The sequence below is a fragment of the Sceloporus occidentalis genome, unplaced genomic scaffold (genome assembly GCF_023333645.1).
Source record: "Sceloporus occidentalis isolate IW3139 unplaced genomic scaffold, rSceOcc1.0.p SCAF_5, whole genome shotgun sequence".
NCBI lineage: Eukaryota > Metazoa > Chordata > Lepidosauria > Squamata > Phrynosomatidae > Sceloporus > Sceloporus occidentalis.
In genome coordinates, this window is record NW_028316985.1 from 42,184,861 (window position 1) to 42,197,930 (window position 13,070).

General features: G+C 40.7%; 3 protein-coding genes across 7 annotated transcripts in view; 2 read left to right on the top strand and 1 right to left on the bottom strand.

Moving 5' to 3' along the window:
* LOC149312067 (apoptotic protease-activating factor 1-like) overlaps positions 1-3,408 on the bottom strand; it is a 46,052-nt gene extending 42,644 nt beyond the window's left edge. For all 3 annotated transcript variants that reach the window (XM_089523892.1, XM_089523894.1, XM_089523893.1), the window contains exons 1-2: positions 3,283-3,408; positions 273-493 (exon numbers count right to left, since the gene is read on the bottom strand). In XM_089523892.1, the coding sequence (XP_089380018.1) occupies positions 273-410 (138 nt within the window). In that variant the 5' untranslated portion in view covers positions 411-493; positions 3,283-3,408. The remainder of the gene's footprint in view (positions 1-272; positions 494-3,282) is intronic.
* A 249-nt stretch (positions 3,409-3,657) lies between these two features.
* On the top strand, positions 3,658-12,224 carry IKBIP (IKBKB interacting protein). 3 transcript variants are annotated; one of them, XM_089523898.1, is made up of 5 exons: positions 3,658-3,831; positions 4,784-4,971; positions 6,296-6,413; positions 9,216-10,008; positions 12,138-12,224. In XM_089523898.1, exons 1-5 carry the CDS (start codon positions 3,811-3,813, stop codon positions 12,140-12,142), a joined length of 1,125 nt encoding a protein of 374 aa, XP_089380024.1. In that variant the 5' UTR covers positions 3,658-3,810; the 3' UTR covers positions 12,143-12,224. The 3 variants fall into 3 exon arrangements, with proteins under 3 accessions (XP_089380024.1, XP_089380021.1, XP_089380025.1); XM_089523895.1 differs by having other exon boundaries at positions 12,120-12,192; XM_089523899.1 differs by lacking the exons at positions 3,658-3,831; positions 12,138-12,224 and adding an exon at positions 3,966-4,202 and having other exon boundaries at positions 9,216-10,206.
* On the top strand, positions 12,159-12,836 carry LOC149312069 (inhibitor of nuclear factor kappa-B kinase-interacting protein-like). The gene has a single exon (XM_089526623.1). It carries the CDS (start codon positions 12,159-12,161, stop codon positions 12,834-12,836), a length of 678 nt encoding a protein of 225 aa, XP_089382749.1.
* Positions 12,837-13,070: the final 234 nt, after the last annotated feature.

Sequence of the window (13,070 nt, forward strand, 5' to 3'; positions counted from 1 at the left end):
CATTAACTAAGTGCATCTAACTGCATCTAGATACAACATAATTTCAATTTCTTTCATATTCCAGTTTTGCCACAATCCTTCATCAATCTTTTGAGAGCTGATTGTGAACTGCTGCTATATGTTATGTAGTAAAAGTGTAACTACTCACACATCATAATGCCCTGGATCCTAAACTGTTACTTGAAAGAGTAATAGCACAGCACTTTTAGGATTCAGGATGCAAATGCTTAAATACCAACATAAACAAAAGAAAAAAGTGACAAATGGTTTACCACAGATTTTACAGTCTCCTCTTCCTGCAATGTTAATACTCCATCTGTAATCATATGGTCCATTATATAGGAAGTCTTGATATCTCTTTCCAGAGCCTCACGATTCTGAAGCAAGTGACTTCGCGCCTTCAAATCCATGGTAATTTGAATTTGCTTCTTCTTTAATGAACTGTAGTATCAGCTGGCCAAGACCTTAATAGTACGTAAAATCACCCTCATTTCTTCAAAGGGAAAAAATATTATTAGCTTACAGTTGTAAACTGCTTAGACACTGTTAATTCAGTATGAAGCGGTATATAAATAAAGCTGTTTATTAAATAAAACATTGTTATGGATTTTTATTATAAAAACACCACTATTTCAGCCTGCAACTCACTGTGGAGTTGACATTATACAGTTTAGAAATTTACCAACTGATCAATGATTCACTAATTCTTATGATGGAGTATTCCAGAAAGGATACTGAAAGTGACCTGGGATGGAGTGGATGGGGTATCAGGAGACTTCAAGGATATTTAGAAAAGTGTCAGTCTATTTTAGTACCTCCATATTAAAGTTCCTTTTAGACACTGATTTAGTTTATAATATTGTTTACATTAAAATCACCATATTGTGTGGAATTTGAAAAAAACAAAACAATGTGGTGTAGTGGTTTGAGTGTTGGACTACAACTCTGGAGACTGGAGTTCAATTCACTGCTTAGCCATGAAACCCACTGGGTGGCCTTGGACAAGTCACACTCTCTCAGCCTCAGAGGAAGGCAAAGGTAAACTCTCCTCTGAAAAAAATCTTGTCAAGAAAACCCCATTGTAGGCTCACTTTAGGGTCACTATGACAGAAACCTCTTGAAGGCACACAACAACAAGAACAGCAATTACTACACATAACTTATAAAGTTTGAATAAAGCCAGTGGATAAGTTTATCATCACAAAGTTAATCTTGACAACTACGATGCAGAAATTACTCCAGAGTTCCTTTAAAAAGTGATGGGTACTAACAAATGCTATTGCCGATAATTAAGTACAGGTTTTCACAGGATGTAGGAGCACGGTAATATTTTGCTGGAAATCACATTTAAATCCAAAACAGAGTTTTCATCTCAGGTGAATTATTTATTCTTGAATAAACCCCACATTTATAATTATGGCACTGGGCACAGAGTGAGCAGAGCCAGCCACAGGAGAAATAGCACCCCATCCAAGGAGCATCCATGTCATTCCCTCCCCTGTTCAGCTTTGCAGTGTTACCAAGTTGTGTTCATAGTGTTTATATTACTTTCTTGCTCTTGTCTTACCATTCTTGGCATTTCAAGCAAATCTGTATGTCACTGACTACAGTCTAAAAACTGTCACATAAATATAAAACTAAAAAAAGAAACCTATATTAAAGCTAATTAATGGAAACGTTTAAAGTAGCAAATACTAAAACAACTAGAGCCACCAATCAGCCATACCCTCTGGTGTGGTGTCCAGGGAAAGATCCAGCTTGCCAGCCTCTAAGCATGGCCTTGACATTATTATTATTATCTTGACAGTATCAAGCAACCTGAACTCAGGAATTGTTGTGTACGCTATCATCCTGCTCATAATTCGCCTATTAAGATAAAAAACAATGTACAGGTGGCAGTGGTGTCACTTGGGGGGCTGAGGGAGTGGAGCGCACCAGGTGTCATCCTAAGGGGGAGTGACACCACTGCTCCTCAAATGTCTGTATTTTGGGAGAAACAAGCTGTGGAATTTGCCTGTATCTCTTTAAAATGCTAAAGTGAGGGTCAGTGGGAGGAGAAAGGAGAGCGCCCAGTGAAACTATGTATATGTAAAAATATTTATTCTGTGCATATGATATGAAGATAAATTTTAATTTTGCCAGTTGTCACAACTACACTCATCCCTCCTATGGTCAGTGTCTGTCGGATGTTGACTACAGAGTTGCACTGGAGGACTGTCCTAGAGGTTCCTAGAGAGGTGTGCTCTCAGATAAAAAACATTGTGTTTTTGTTATCTGTGGCTTCTTTCCCACACTCACGGGGGTCCTGTGCCCCAACCTCAGTGAGTGTATTACCATTAGACGACTTAGGGAGCTGGGGATGTTTAGCCTGGAGAAGAGAAGGTTAAGAGGTGATATGAGAGCCCTGTTTAAATACTTGAAGGGGTGTCATGTTGAGGAGGGAGCAAGCTTGTTTTCTGCTGCTCCAGAGACTAGGACCGGGAGCAATGGATGCAAGCTCCAGGAAAAGAGATTCCACCTCAACATTAGGAGGAACTTCCTGAGAGTAAGGGCTGTTCGACAGTGGAACACACTCCTTCCTCAGAGTGTAGTGGAGTCTCCCTCCTTGGAGGTCTTTAAACAGAGGCTGGATGGCCATCTGTCAATGGGGATGCTTTGATTGAGAGTTCCTGCATGGCAGAATGGGGTTGGACTGGATGGCCCTTGCGGTCTCTTCCAACTCTGATTCTATGATTCGAGATTCAGTGACATATGGGCATGACGACATATGAGTAAATTAGTACAACCCCCCCCCCCCCATGACTCCATATTCTGTGTGGGATGAGTTCCTGCACCGGGTGGCACCAGCCCTAGAGGCTCCACTGGCAGCTAAAGAAGGGAAAGTGTCCAAGCTGAGTCCCACACTGTCTCTTAACCTCGGAAGACTCCTCTCAATCAGGAGCCAAAGAGGGGGCGCAGCGCCGCCTGGAGGCAGGACTCGGGAACTGCGGCTGCTTGTCAATCATTCTGTCTGGTCAGCAGAGTTCCTCGGAACAAAAGGCTCCCAAAAAGGCCACAAGAAGAGGCCAGGCTCTGAGCGTATTCGTCCAGGCCTGTTGGGATGGGAGGATGCAGCCAGGAGGGCCTCCCCAGAGGGGGCTTGCCATGGCCTTCCCTTGGTTCCCAATGGTTCCCTATGGGCAAGGATGTTGTTTTAGGAGGACGTCCCCGTAATGGCGCCCCTCCCTCCCTCCCTCCCTCTCTCTCCCTTCCCGCCCCCTTCAGCCCCGAGGGAAGGTTTACCTCAGGGACGGAGGGAAAGGGGCGACGCTATTAAATCGCCCTCAGCAATGGCCGCCCGAAGACTGAAGGTCACTTCCTTCCCGGGGTGAAGCCAGACATAGAAAGCTTCGCGGATGACGAGGAAGGGGAGGAGGAAGATGGCGAGGAGGAGGAGGAACGGGGGGAAGAAGACCGGGGACATAGCCTCACCCCTCACCAGCCGCCGCCTGCCCAGAAGCCGCTCCCAGGCACGCGCGCGCGCTCTCTCTCTCTAGTCTTTAACTTGTTCTCTTTCCAGTGTAGTTTCTATATTGGAGGCGTGGCGTAAGGGGTTGAGGTTGGGACTCTGGTCCCGGAGACCCGGGTTCGATTCCCAGGCTCGCCTCTTAAAAACCTCACTTTTAAGGCAACTCAGACTCTGTTCTCTTCCTCAATTGAAAGCTCCTGATTGGTTCGCCCTTTGTAAGGAACACCATAGCAACAACAAATCGCATTCGAAGGAGATTACCGCACAATGTTTGGGATTCTCGCTGAACTACAAGTCCCAGAATGCAACTGGAGGCCGCCAGAGTAGTATTAAGAGCGTTAACTCGATTTGCCATTGCCTTCCTATCCCGAGGGCTGTGTGAGAGTGGGGTGTGGCTTGCCCAAATCCAACCAATGGGGTTTCTATATCCGAGAGGGGATCGAACCCTTGTCTCCAGGGTTCCGTAGTCGAGCGCTCAAACCGCTACTCTACTACGTCACGCCGCCTCTTCCACTACTGTATACAGAACTACTGTATGCCTCCGTCCCCACCGCCACTGTCTGCTAGAGTGCGCACGCGCAGGAAGGATGCCAGGGAGAGGGGTCTCAGCGCGCATGCGCCTTGATGTGACGTGGCGCTGGAATGAAACCTGAGGAGAAGAACTCTGCTCTCTCTAGTCATTTCTCAAATATAGGTGATAAAACTTCCCAGGCAGTTGTTAGTAAGAGGAGTTGTTAGTGAGTGTGGGAAAAGGGATTCTCCCATGGGAACCTCTGCTTCCAGTGTTCCTTGGGAGCCAAAAGCCTAAGAACTCAACTAAAGTGCAGGAATAATCCAGTTTGACACCACTTTGTGCTAGACAATCCTGGGAACTGTAGTTTATGGTGGCACCAGAGATCTCGGACAGAGAAGGCTAAATGTCTCACAGAACTACAGTTCCCAGAATTCCATAGCATTGAGCCAGGGCAGTTAAAGCGGTCCGCATTGGAGAAATAACCCAGTTTGGCACCGGTTTAACTTTGTCTGGCTCAAGGCTATGGAATTCTGGGAGTTGGAGTTTGTTGTGGGGCCCAGAGCGGAGCCCACAACAAACTCCAACTCCCAGAATTCCATAGCCTTGAGCCACACAAAGAGTTAAAGTGGTGCCAAACTGGGTTATTTCTCCAGTTTGGATGCAGCCACCTGCCATTTTCTCAGTACCAGGACTAAAGTTTGTTGGACAGTCCTTGAAAAGGGGAGTTTTTGTAAACAACGCGCTTCGTTTTTTCTTTTCAGCCGGTGCAGGAATTCCCTACGAAGACCATGTCAGAAGCGAAGCGTAGGAAGGCGGCCCAGCTTTCAGCCAAACCGAACGAAGGCCAGCAAGAGAAACAACCAGACTTTGTGAGTCCAAAGCCCCAATGGATGGACATGAGAACAACTTTGAGTTTACTGCCCCTCTTAACTTGCATAGGACTAACATGGTAAGTAAAGCTGGACAAGTGTCAATGGGGGGCAATAACCTAAAGGACACTCATCCCTCCATATTTGCGGCTTTGATATTTGCAGATTTGATTATTCACAGATTTGATTAATATGTTCTCTCTAGGAATATCTAAGTCCTCCAGTGCAACTCAATGATCAACTTGTAACTAAAAGTCACACTGAAAGACATGAGAGATTCCTAGAGATCAATTTGTAGCATTCAGTTTGCAAGATCTTAGCAAATATACACACTTATCCCTTCATATTTGCGGCTTTGACATTTGCGGATTTGATTAATACGTCTTCTCTAGGAATATCTAGGTCCTTCAGCGCAACTCTGTGGTCAACTTGAACTAAAAGGTACACCAAAAGACCTAGAGAGAATACTCTACTAGGCCTTTGTAGCTCCTCTGGCGCAGTTCTATGGTCAGTGTCTGTCGGACGTTGTCCACAGAGTTGCATTGGAGGACCTAGAGGTTCCTGGAGAGATGTCCTCTCAGTTAAAAACATTATTATTAAAAAATATATTTCAAGCCACAAGTGCTTGAATCTGTGGATAAAAAAAAATCTGTGGATATGAAGGGCCAACTGTATTTGTAAGTGATTTGTATACAGTATTGTATTTGTAACTGATTCATGAGAGCCAGCGTGGTGTAATGAATTGAGTGTTGGACTAGGACTCTGAAAACCAGATTTCAATTCCCTGCTTGGCCATGGAAACCCACTGGGTGATCTTGGGAAAGTCACATGCTCTCAGCCTCAAGGGAAGGCAATGGCCATTCTCCTTTGAATAAATCTTACCAAGAAAACCACATGATAATTTAACTCCTTCGGTTTCTGTTGTCATGTGTTTTACTTACGTGATTTCAGGCACCTTTTGATACGTACTGTATATACTCATGTATAAGTCTAAATTGACCCCAAAAGCCTGAGTCGACTTATCCACAGGTCAATGTACGTACTGTGACTTTAAAAGATGGAACCATCCCCTGGTGAAAAGCAAGAGTATAATCTGTCCTGGAAGCACTGAGCCCCTCTTTTCTCTCATCCATCCAGCCTTAAGAGTATGCACAAAGAGTTATGTCTGCTGGAATTTTGGAAGTCTTTGGCACTCTTTTGCTTTGCTTCATGCTTTAGATCCATTGCCATTTGCCCCTAAGTTTTACCCTCGACTTACCCATGGGTCATAGCCAAATCCATCATTTTGGCCTTAAAACCTACCATTGACTTATACATGAGGTTGAGTATATAAGGTAAGTTGTCCTTATGTAGGTGATTGGCAGTCTAAGTAATGTTTGCTGATTTTGTTTTTACTTTTCTCAGGTTTCTTTTTCAGCAGTCAGCTCATTTGGCTGCAGTGGAGGAGAAGTGCCATTTATTAAAGCAGGAAGCTGTAAAGTTTCAAGATATGGAAAATAAAATTAACATAATGTTTGAAAAGGTAATAATTCAAAATGGATTATCATAAAAGTTTGGGTCTTTCTTAAATAACCGAAAACCTGCAAAACAGTTTTCCACCAACCAATATTAAAGGTATCTTCTAAGGTAAAAACCTGTGGAGATTTTGCTAGTAGAGCTATATTTAGGCCCAAATGTTATCTGGAGGGCTTCCTAAGCCTGTTATTTCTGGTTTCAGTAAAACTCTAGTGTATGGGTCCCAATGTCAGTTGTGATCCCTAAAAGACATTTGGGTGACAGCTGGCTAATTTTGAAGAGGAACAGATGCTGCACATTGTAAACTGCTTAGAGAGTGCTAGTTCACTGATAAGTGATATAGAAATGTACTTGCTATTGCTAGCCCACCCTCAGTGTATATATTTAGTTGATATAGCCTGCAGTGCTAAAGATATTTCTTTGAGGATAGATCCAGTTGAACTTAATGGAACTTACTTCCATGCTAACAAGCTGAGAATCCTATACCTTAGTTATATATCTGCTTATGATAAATAAAATAACCTTTCAATTTATTTTATTGGTTTAAAATTTTGGTCTACTACTTTGATCAACTGACACAATGGATTAATCAGTGGTTGTGGATTGCACCTTTAGCATTCCTGAGAATCTGTTTTCTGCATTAGAGAATCATCTCAGACAGGTAAAGCACCACATATATGTGCCTGGTGCTTTAAAATACATTAGAATTCTGCATTTTTCCTATGCAATTGCAATTATTTTCAGTGTTATTAACCTTTAATTGGGACTACTTAAAATTGTATTAGTTTACCTATGCATGTGTGTATGTCTTCAAATCGCTTTATAGCATGCATATGTGTCTTCAAGTTGGGATGTTGACTTATGGCGATCCTTTGTTTTGTGCAACACAACTACAAAACAAAGATATTTCAGTATTTTCAATGTAAATTAGTACTGTATTGCAGTTATAAAACTTGATTTAAGTGCTTCTTCAACTAGGTTAGATGCTGTATTGGCCTTTTTAAAAAAAACATTGGGTCTGGTTAGAACTTTGGATTAATTTGCAGGTAAACTTATAATGACATGTACAAAGAACTGTCACTTATTAAAGTTGGTCATCTGGAACAATTTCTTAGGACTTAGGTCTTCTCACATTCAAGTGTACAGTTGCTCCTCCTAACTCGCAGACCTGAGATCTGCGCCCTCAAATATCCTCGGAGGGGTGACTTCCGCTATTTCCTATGGTGTGCGCGCCCAGTGTATGCACCCTATTCAAGCCTATGAGGCTTGAATATGCACAAGCCTCCGTTTTTTTTTTTTTTGGGGGGGGGGGTCTGGAACGGATCCCCCACAAAAATGGAGGGCCAACTGTATATGGCTAAAATGGTATGCATGGGACTGCATCCTTATAAAATAAGTTTTTTTCTAATAATAATAATAATAATGAAACAAATTATTTCTTACCTTCCTCTCCCCAAAGCTTGAGGCAGGATGTAACTTAGATTAATTTAGATTAAAACACATAGACCCATTTTCTGCAGTGTGTTTTGGACCTTTAACACATTACAGTAATTTAAAACACACAAACATAGAACACATTAAAATCATCTAACATAAAATTAAAAATACACCTATTTAAAAATCATAGTTTAAAATCAGCTGGGTAAGTCTGCTGGAAGAGAAAGGTCTAAATTCAGATAGCATGTTTAGCTGTTGAATCTCTCCCAGCAGGTTATTCCACAGTAGGGGCGGCCAATGAAAATGTCATCTGGGTGACAGTGTATGGGGCAGATTATACTTAAAATTGCAGTCTTAAACACACTTATTTGGGAGTATGCCTCAGAATTACACTTAAAGGTCAAAGAAAATGAAAGATGAGTGGTTCTCTTTATAGACCTTACACTCTAAAAGAAGTTGTATTTGGGAAATTAGAGTAGGACCTCCTGCCTGGAATCACTTTTAGGTCTTCTTTACATCATAGGATTGTGACTTATTTAATACTTCAGTAGCTTTGTGATCTTGGAAATTATTTACTGGTTTTATAGGAAATCCCTTCCTTTTGGGTCAATATTATTAGAGAGTACATAATGTATTTTATTCCTCATTATGTCAACACATTATACAGTTGACCCTCCATATCCATGGATTCTTTATCCATACATTCAACCATTAATGGTTTGAAAATATTTTTAAAAATATATAAATTCTAAAAGGCTAACTTTGATTTTGCTGTTTTCTATAAGGGACACTATTTTACTGTATATTATGGGACTTGAGTATCATGTTGATTCTGGTATCCTGGGGGTGAGGGTGTTCTTGGAACCAAACCCCAGCAGATACCAAGGGCCCAATGTATTGCCACTAAGCAATGTGGCCAGTCAGCATTCTCCATCTCTTAATTTAATGGGTATTGTTGGCGGGTTTTTGGTTTTTTTTTTTTGGTTTTTTTTTTGTAGGTTCATTCCACACTTTCTCAGCCTCAGGATGGCAATGACACCCCCCCCCCCCCCAAAGAACCTTGCCAAGAAAACCCTATGATAGTTGCCATAAATCAAAAATGACTTGTGGACACACAGCAGCAACAGCAATTGTAATTTTTTAAAAAATGTTTTGTAGCTGCTGCTTTATTCTGGCATGCATACCCAGAAGATTACAATAAATTAGTAAAATATTGGTGCTTTCATGAAGACTAACTTAAAAAAAACCTTAGTCATAATATTTGGAAGGGGAATCTGAAAATTATTTGCTTTTCAGAAAATCTTTAGCTGTATACAGGTATCACCTTATTGTATTAAGTGAAAATGGCCATTGTTTTGTGTTATAAATGCAGTTTGAGTCATCTTCAGGCGCCCTGCGGGAAATCTATTCATCTAGCTCCATGATGACCAAGTCTGAACAAGAATTATCCAGCCTCCATAATACCATGCAAGAAGTTGAAAACAATGAACAGATACAATCTAAAAAGATACAGAGCATTAATGAGAAATTTGGAAATGCTATAAACCACTGGAAAAGGAGCGAAGCTGAATTAGATACCACTACTAGTAGTTTAAAATCAGAAGCTAAACTTTTACATAGTAAAGTTACCTCCCAAATCAATGCAGCAGATCAGAATTTAAAATCCCTTTCTGAAAGGCTGAAAGATCTAGAGGACAGTACAGTCAGAAATCTTAGAACAGTGAATAGTCAAGAGGAAGAAGAGCTAACAAAAGTTAAAGAGCAGTTGCACTTTGATGCAAAGGCAGCTGAAAAATTAAAAGAACAACAGAACAATCTTTTAACCAGAGATACTGAATTGAGCCAAAAGCTTGCTGACTATGAACCTAAACTGGAGGAGTGTAAGAGCCAATTACCAGCAATAGAGAAAGCCATTCATTCTGTTGTTAGACTATCAAGTGAGCTGATTGCTGTAGAGAAGAAAATGGAAAACATGACCATAAAAGTGCTCCATGTGGAAGATGAAATTAGGAAAGCAGTCTCTGACATAAGGGGCATACAGAAAAATCTTGAAGAAACACATTGTGAAAACAACATATTACAGTTTCAGAAAGAAGTATTTGTTTTAAAAGAAAAAGTCAATGAATTTTCGCAATCCACAGACGAAAACAACCATAGTATGAATGGTAAGAAGGAAATATTGACCTGAACAATAGTGATGTAAGATGTGTGTGTGAAATATATATAGCGTTGTAATGAACCTAAAACTTGCATGGTGAAAGTATCTGACCTATTTTATTCACCTAGATAATTTTTCACAGCAACAGTATACATTTGTTCTTCCACATTCGCTGGGGTTAGGGGCACAGGACCCGTGAATGTGGAAAAACTGCAAATAACAAAAACACTATGTTTTTACCTTAGAGAACACCTCTCTAGGAATCTTTAGGTCCTCCAGTTCAACACCTGCCAGACATGGACTACAGAATTGGGCTGGAGGAGCTACAAATGCCTAGTGGAATATTCTGCCTAGGAATCTCTAGGTCCTTCAGTGTAACTTTTGGTTAAAGTTGACCATAGAGTTGCACTGGAGGACCTAGATATTCCTAGAGAGAACATATTAATAAAATCCGTGAATAATCAAATCCACCAAAGTCCAAGCCGCAAAGGGATGGGTTTATTGTTATGAGAGACCTCTGCTGCAAAGCAAAGTAATAGGTAGTTAAGGCTCAGTTGCGTTACAAAAGAGCTGCTCCTGCAAACCATGAAAGCACTTGTAGCACTTCTGAGACTAACCGAAAGAAAAAAAGTTGGCAGCATGAACTTTCATAGACTTGATCCTTCCTTGGATGCATGTTTGCATCCCACCTTCCTTCCTTGGTATGGGTGGGAAAAGAAACTCCTGGAAAAAATTTAAGTGATGGGTTTATGCTGTTTGAGGATATGTTTCATCCCTTTCTTTTTGCCATCCATTTTTTCTCTGCCAAAGCATGAGGAAGGATGTTCTCCTTTTATTTGTCTACATGTCTTACCAATTCTTTCAGATTTACCTGTGTGAATAAAACACATTGTGTTTAATGTACACAAAGTTGTTAGTGTACACATAGGTGCTGCTAGGTAAGCAGTAGCACATTAGTGTGAGAGGAGTAATTTGCAGCAAGTCTGGCAAATTGAGTAGTTGATGTTTGTTGTTGGCAAATTTCTTTGAGGGGGAAGGGTGCCATTGCCTTCCTCTGAGGTTGAGAGTGTGACTTGCCCAAGGTCACCCAGTAGGTTTTTGAATCCCAAGCAGGGATTCAAACTGTCGTCTCCCAGGGTCATAATCCAGCCCTCAAACTACTATACCACACTGACAGTAATTTGTAGGAATTAAGGATATCCAGAGTTAGGGTTTCATTTACAGCAGTTTCAATGTCTTTCCTTTCAAGCCCATATTTATTCTCATGTTGCCCTAAAGTGATTTTACTGGAGGGTTCAGAAAGAAAATATATGGACACACATAGCACTGGGAAAGAATGATATATTGGAACTGGATTTCTTCAGCAGTCTAATGCATCAAAGATGGTTACACTGAGTCAGGGAGGCCACAGGCTTACACCTGCAAGACCTGGCAGAGTGGTTGAGGATAAGGGGTCTAGAAGGATATGGGTCATTTACAAGATCCCCATGAGTTGAAGTCAACACAAGGCAGTTACAATGCAACTGTGGGTCACCATGAGTTGAAGTGACTCAAGGCAGCTAGCAATATCAAGTTGGTTGCCAGGCTATCAGGGGCTTCTGTACTGAGTGAAGCTGTCAAGGAGAAAGCAATTACCTGCAGCAACAACAGGTCAATACGATGTTTGGCCTTTTTTGCTAGTTGCTTCTGACCCCCAGGCCTTGCATGACTCACTTCTTCTAATGCTTGCTAATGGCTGAAGAGCAGTTTTTGTTGTTGTTGGGCATTGGGGCTGCTGGAATCAGGAAGAATACAGGATGAGATGAGAACACAGGTTACTGGGACAAGGTGTCTCCTTGAGTCCATAAAGTACCAAATACAGTTTTGCCCTGAATAAAGTATGAATTTCATTTTTCAGTGTTCATTATAGTGGATCAAAACAGAGATATTTGTTTTGTCTTTGATTTAATAATCATATCTTGCTTAATATATGAATGAAGAAAGCATCTTAATAGGTTTTTTATCTTTGTATGCCTATTTACTGGATAAAAGCTTTTAACAAGTTTAATTTTTACATTAATTTATTTTAACTTTTTAGAAGTCTGGTACTGTGAAATGTAAATGTGATTCTCTTATCAGACTTTTTTAAATCTGTAGTGTGAGAAGACAGCCCATTTAATGGAGCAAGTGGAATATCTTCATATAAGTTCTCAGATGAATCATCTGCAGGAAGAGATTAACACTATGAAGATATGGTCTAAGAGATTAATTCAAGAAGAGGAACAGCTTCAGCAGAACATAACATCTCTCTTTCATGCAGTTAATAAATATGAGGAGACAACAGCTTCTGCTACTAAGGAATTTTCTGCAAAGATCGCAACTGTGAAGACTGACATTAGACGCATTTCAGGTCTTGATGCAGATGTGACCTTATTGATGGAGAATCTACATACTCTAGAAGATAAAGTAGACAAAGCTGAGAAGACTACAGTACAGAGTATAGGAAATATTCTTACAAACAGCATTGACAGGACTACAGAACTACGAAGTACTGCAACTGAGAATGCCAGGCAGATAGAGCACATTAAGGCAAAGTCATCGGAACTGAATGCAAACCTTAACAAACAATCCAATAAGCTTTTAGATTTGGAAAGTGATAGAGCAAAAGTCCTGACAGCAGTAGCTTTTGCAAATGACTTAAAACCTAAAGTGTACAACTTAAAAAAGGGGTTGGCACATTTGGAACCAATGTTAGATGAGCTGACATTAAGAATAGGAAGACTGCTTGAGGAACTATTGGAAAGAAAGAATGAAATTGCTTTCCTGTATAAGAAACTCCAATTTAATTTCACTTGAGACTGAAGTTAACACTTATAAGCATATTTTAACTGGTCCAGTAACATGAACTATGAGCCTAAAGGTAGAAGCATAATGATGCAGGCAAAAAATACCAGCTTCACTGGTTTCTTCAATTGTACAATCAATAGCCTATTTATTGTTCTGGTACCTGGACATACTAGGTGGATTCCTCCCACCCTCCCAGAGGTTGAAATTAAATGTTTATGACAGTAACTTTGTTTATGCTACTAA

Coding starts and splice junctions, on each gene's coding strand:
- IKBIP (XM_089523895.1), top strand. CDS start 3,811: ATGCAACTGGAGGCCGCCAGA. Junction 3,832..4,783: donor TGCAACTGGAGGCCGCCAGA/GTAGTATTAAGA, acceptor TTTTCTTTTCAG/CCGGTGCAGGAATTCCCTAC. Junction 6,414..9,215: donor TTAACATAATGTTTGAAAAG/GTAATAATTCAA, acceptor TTATAAATGCAG/TTTGAGTCATCTTCAGGCGC.
- LOC149312069 (XM_089526623.1), top strand. CDS start 12,159: ATGGAGCAAGTGGAATATCTTCATATAAGTTCTCAGATGAATCATCTG.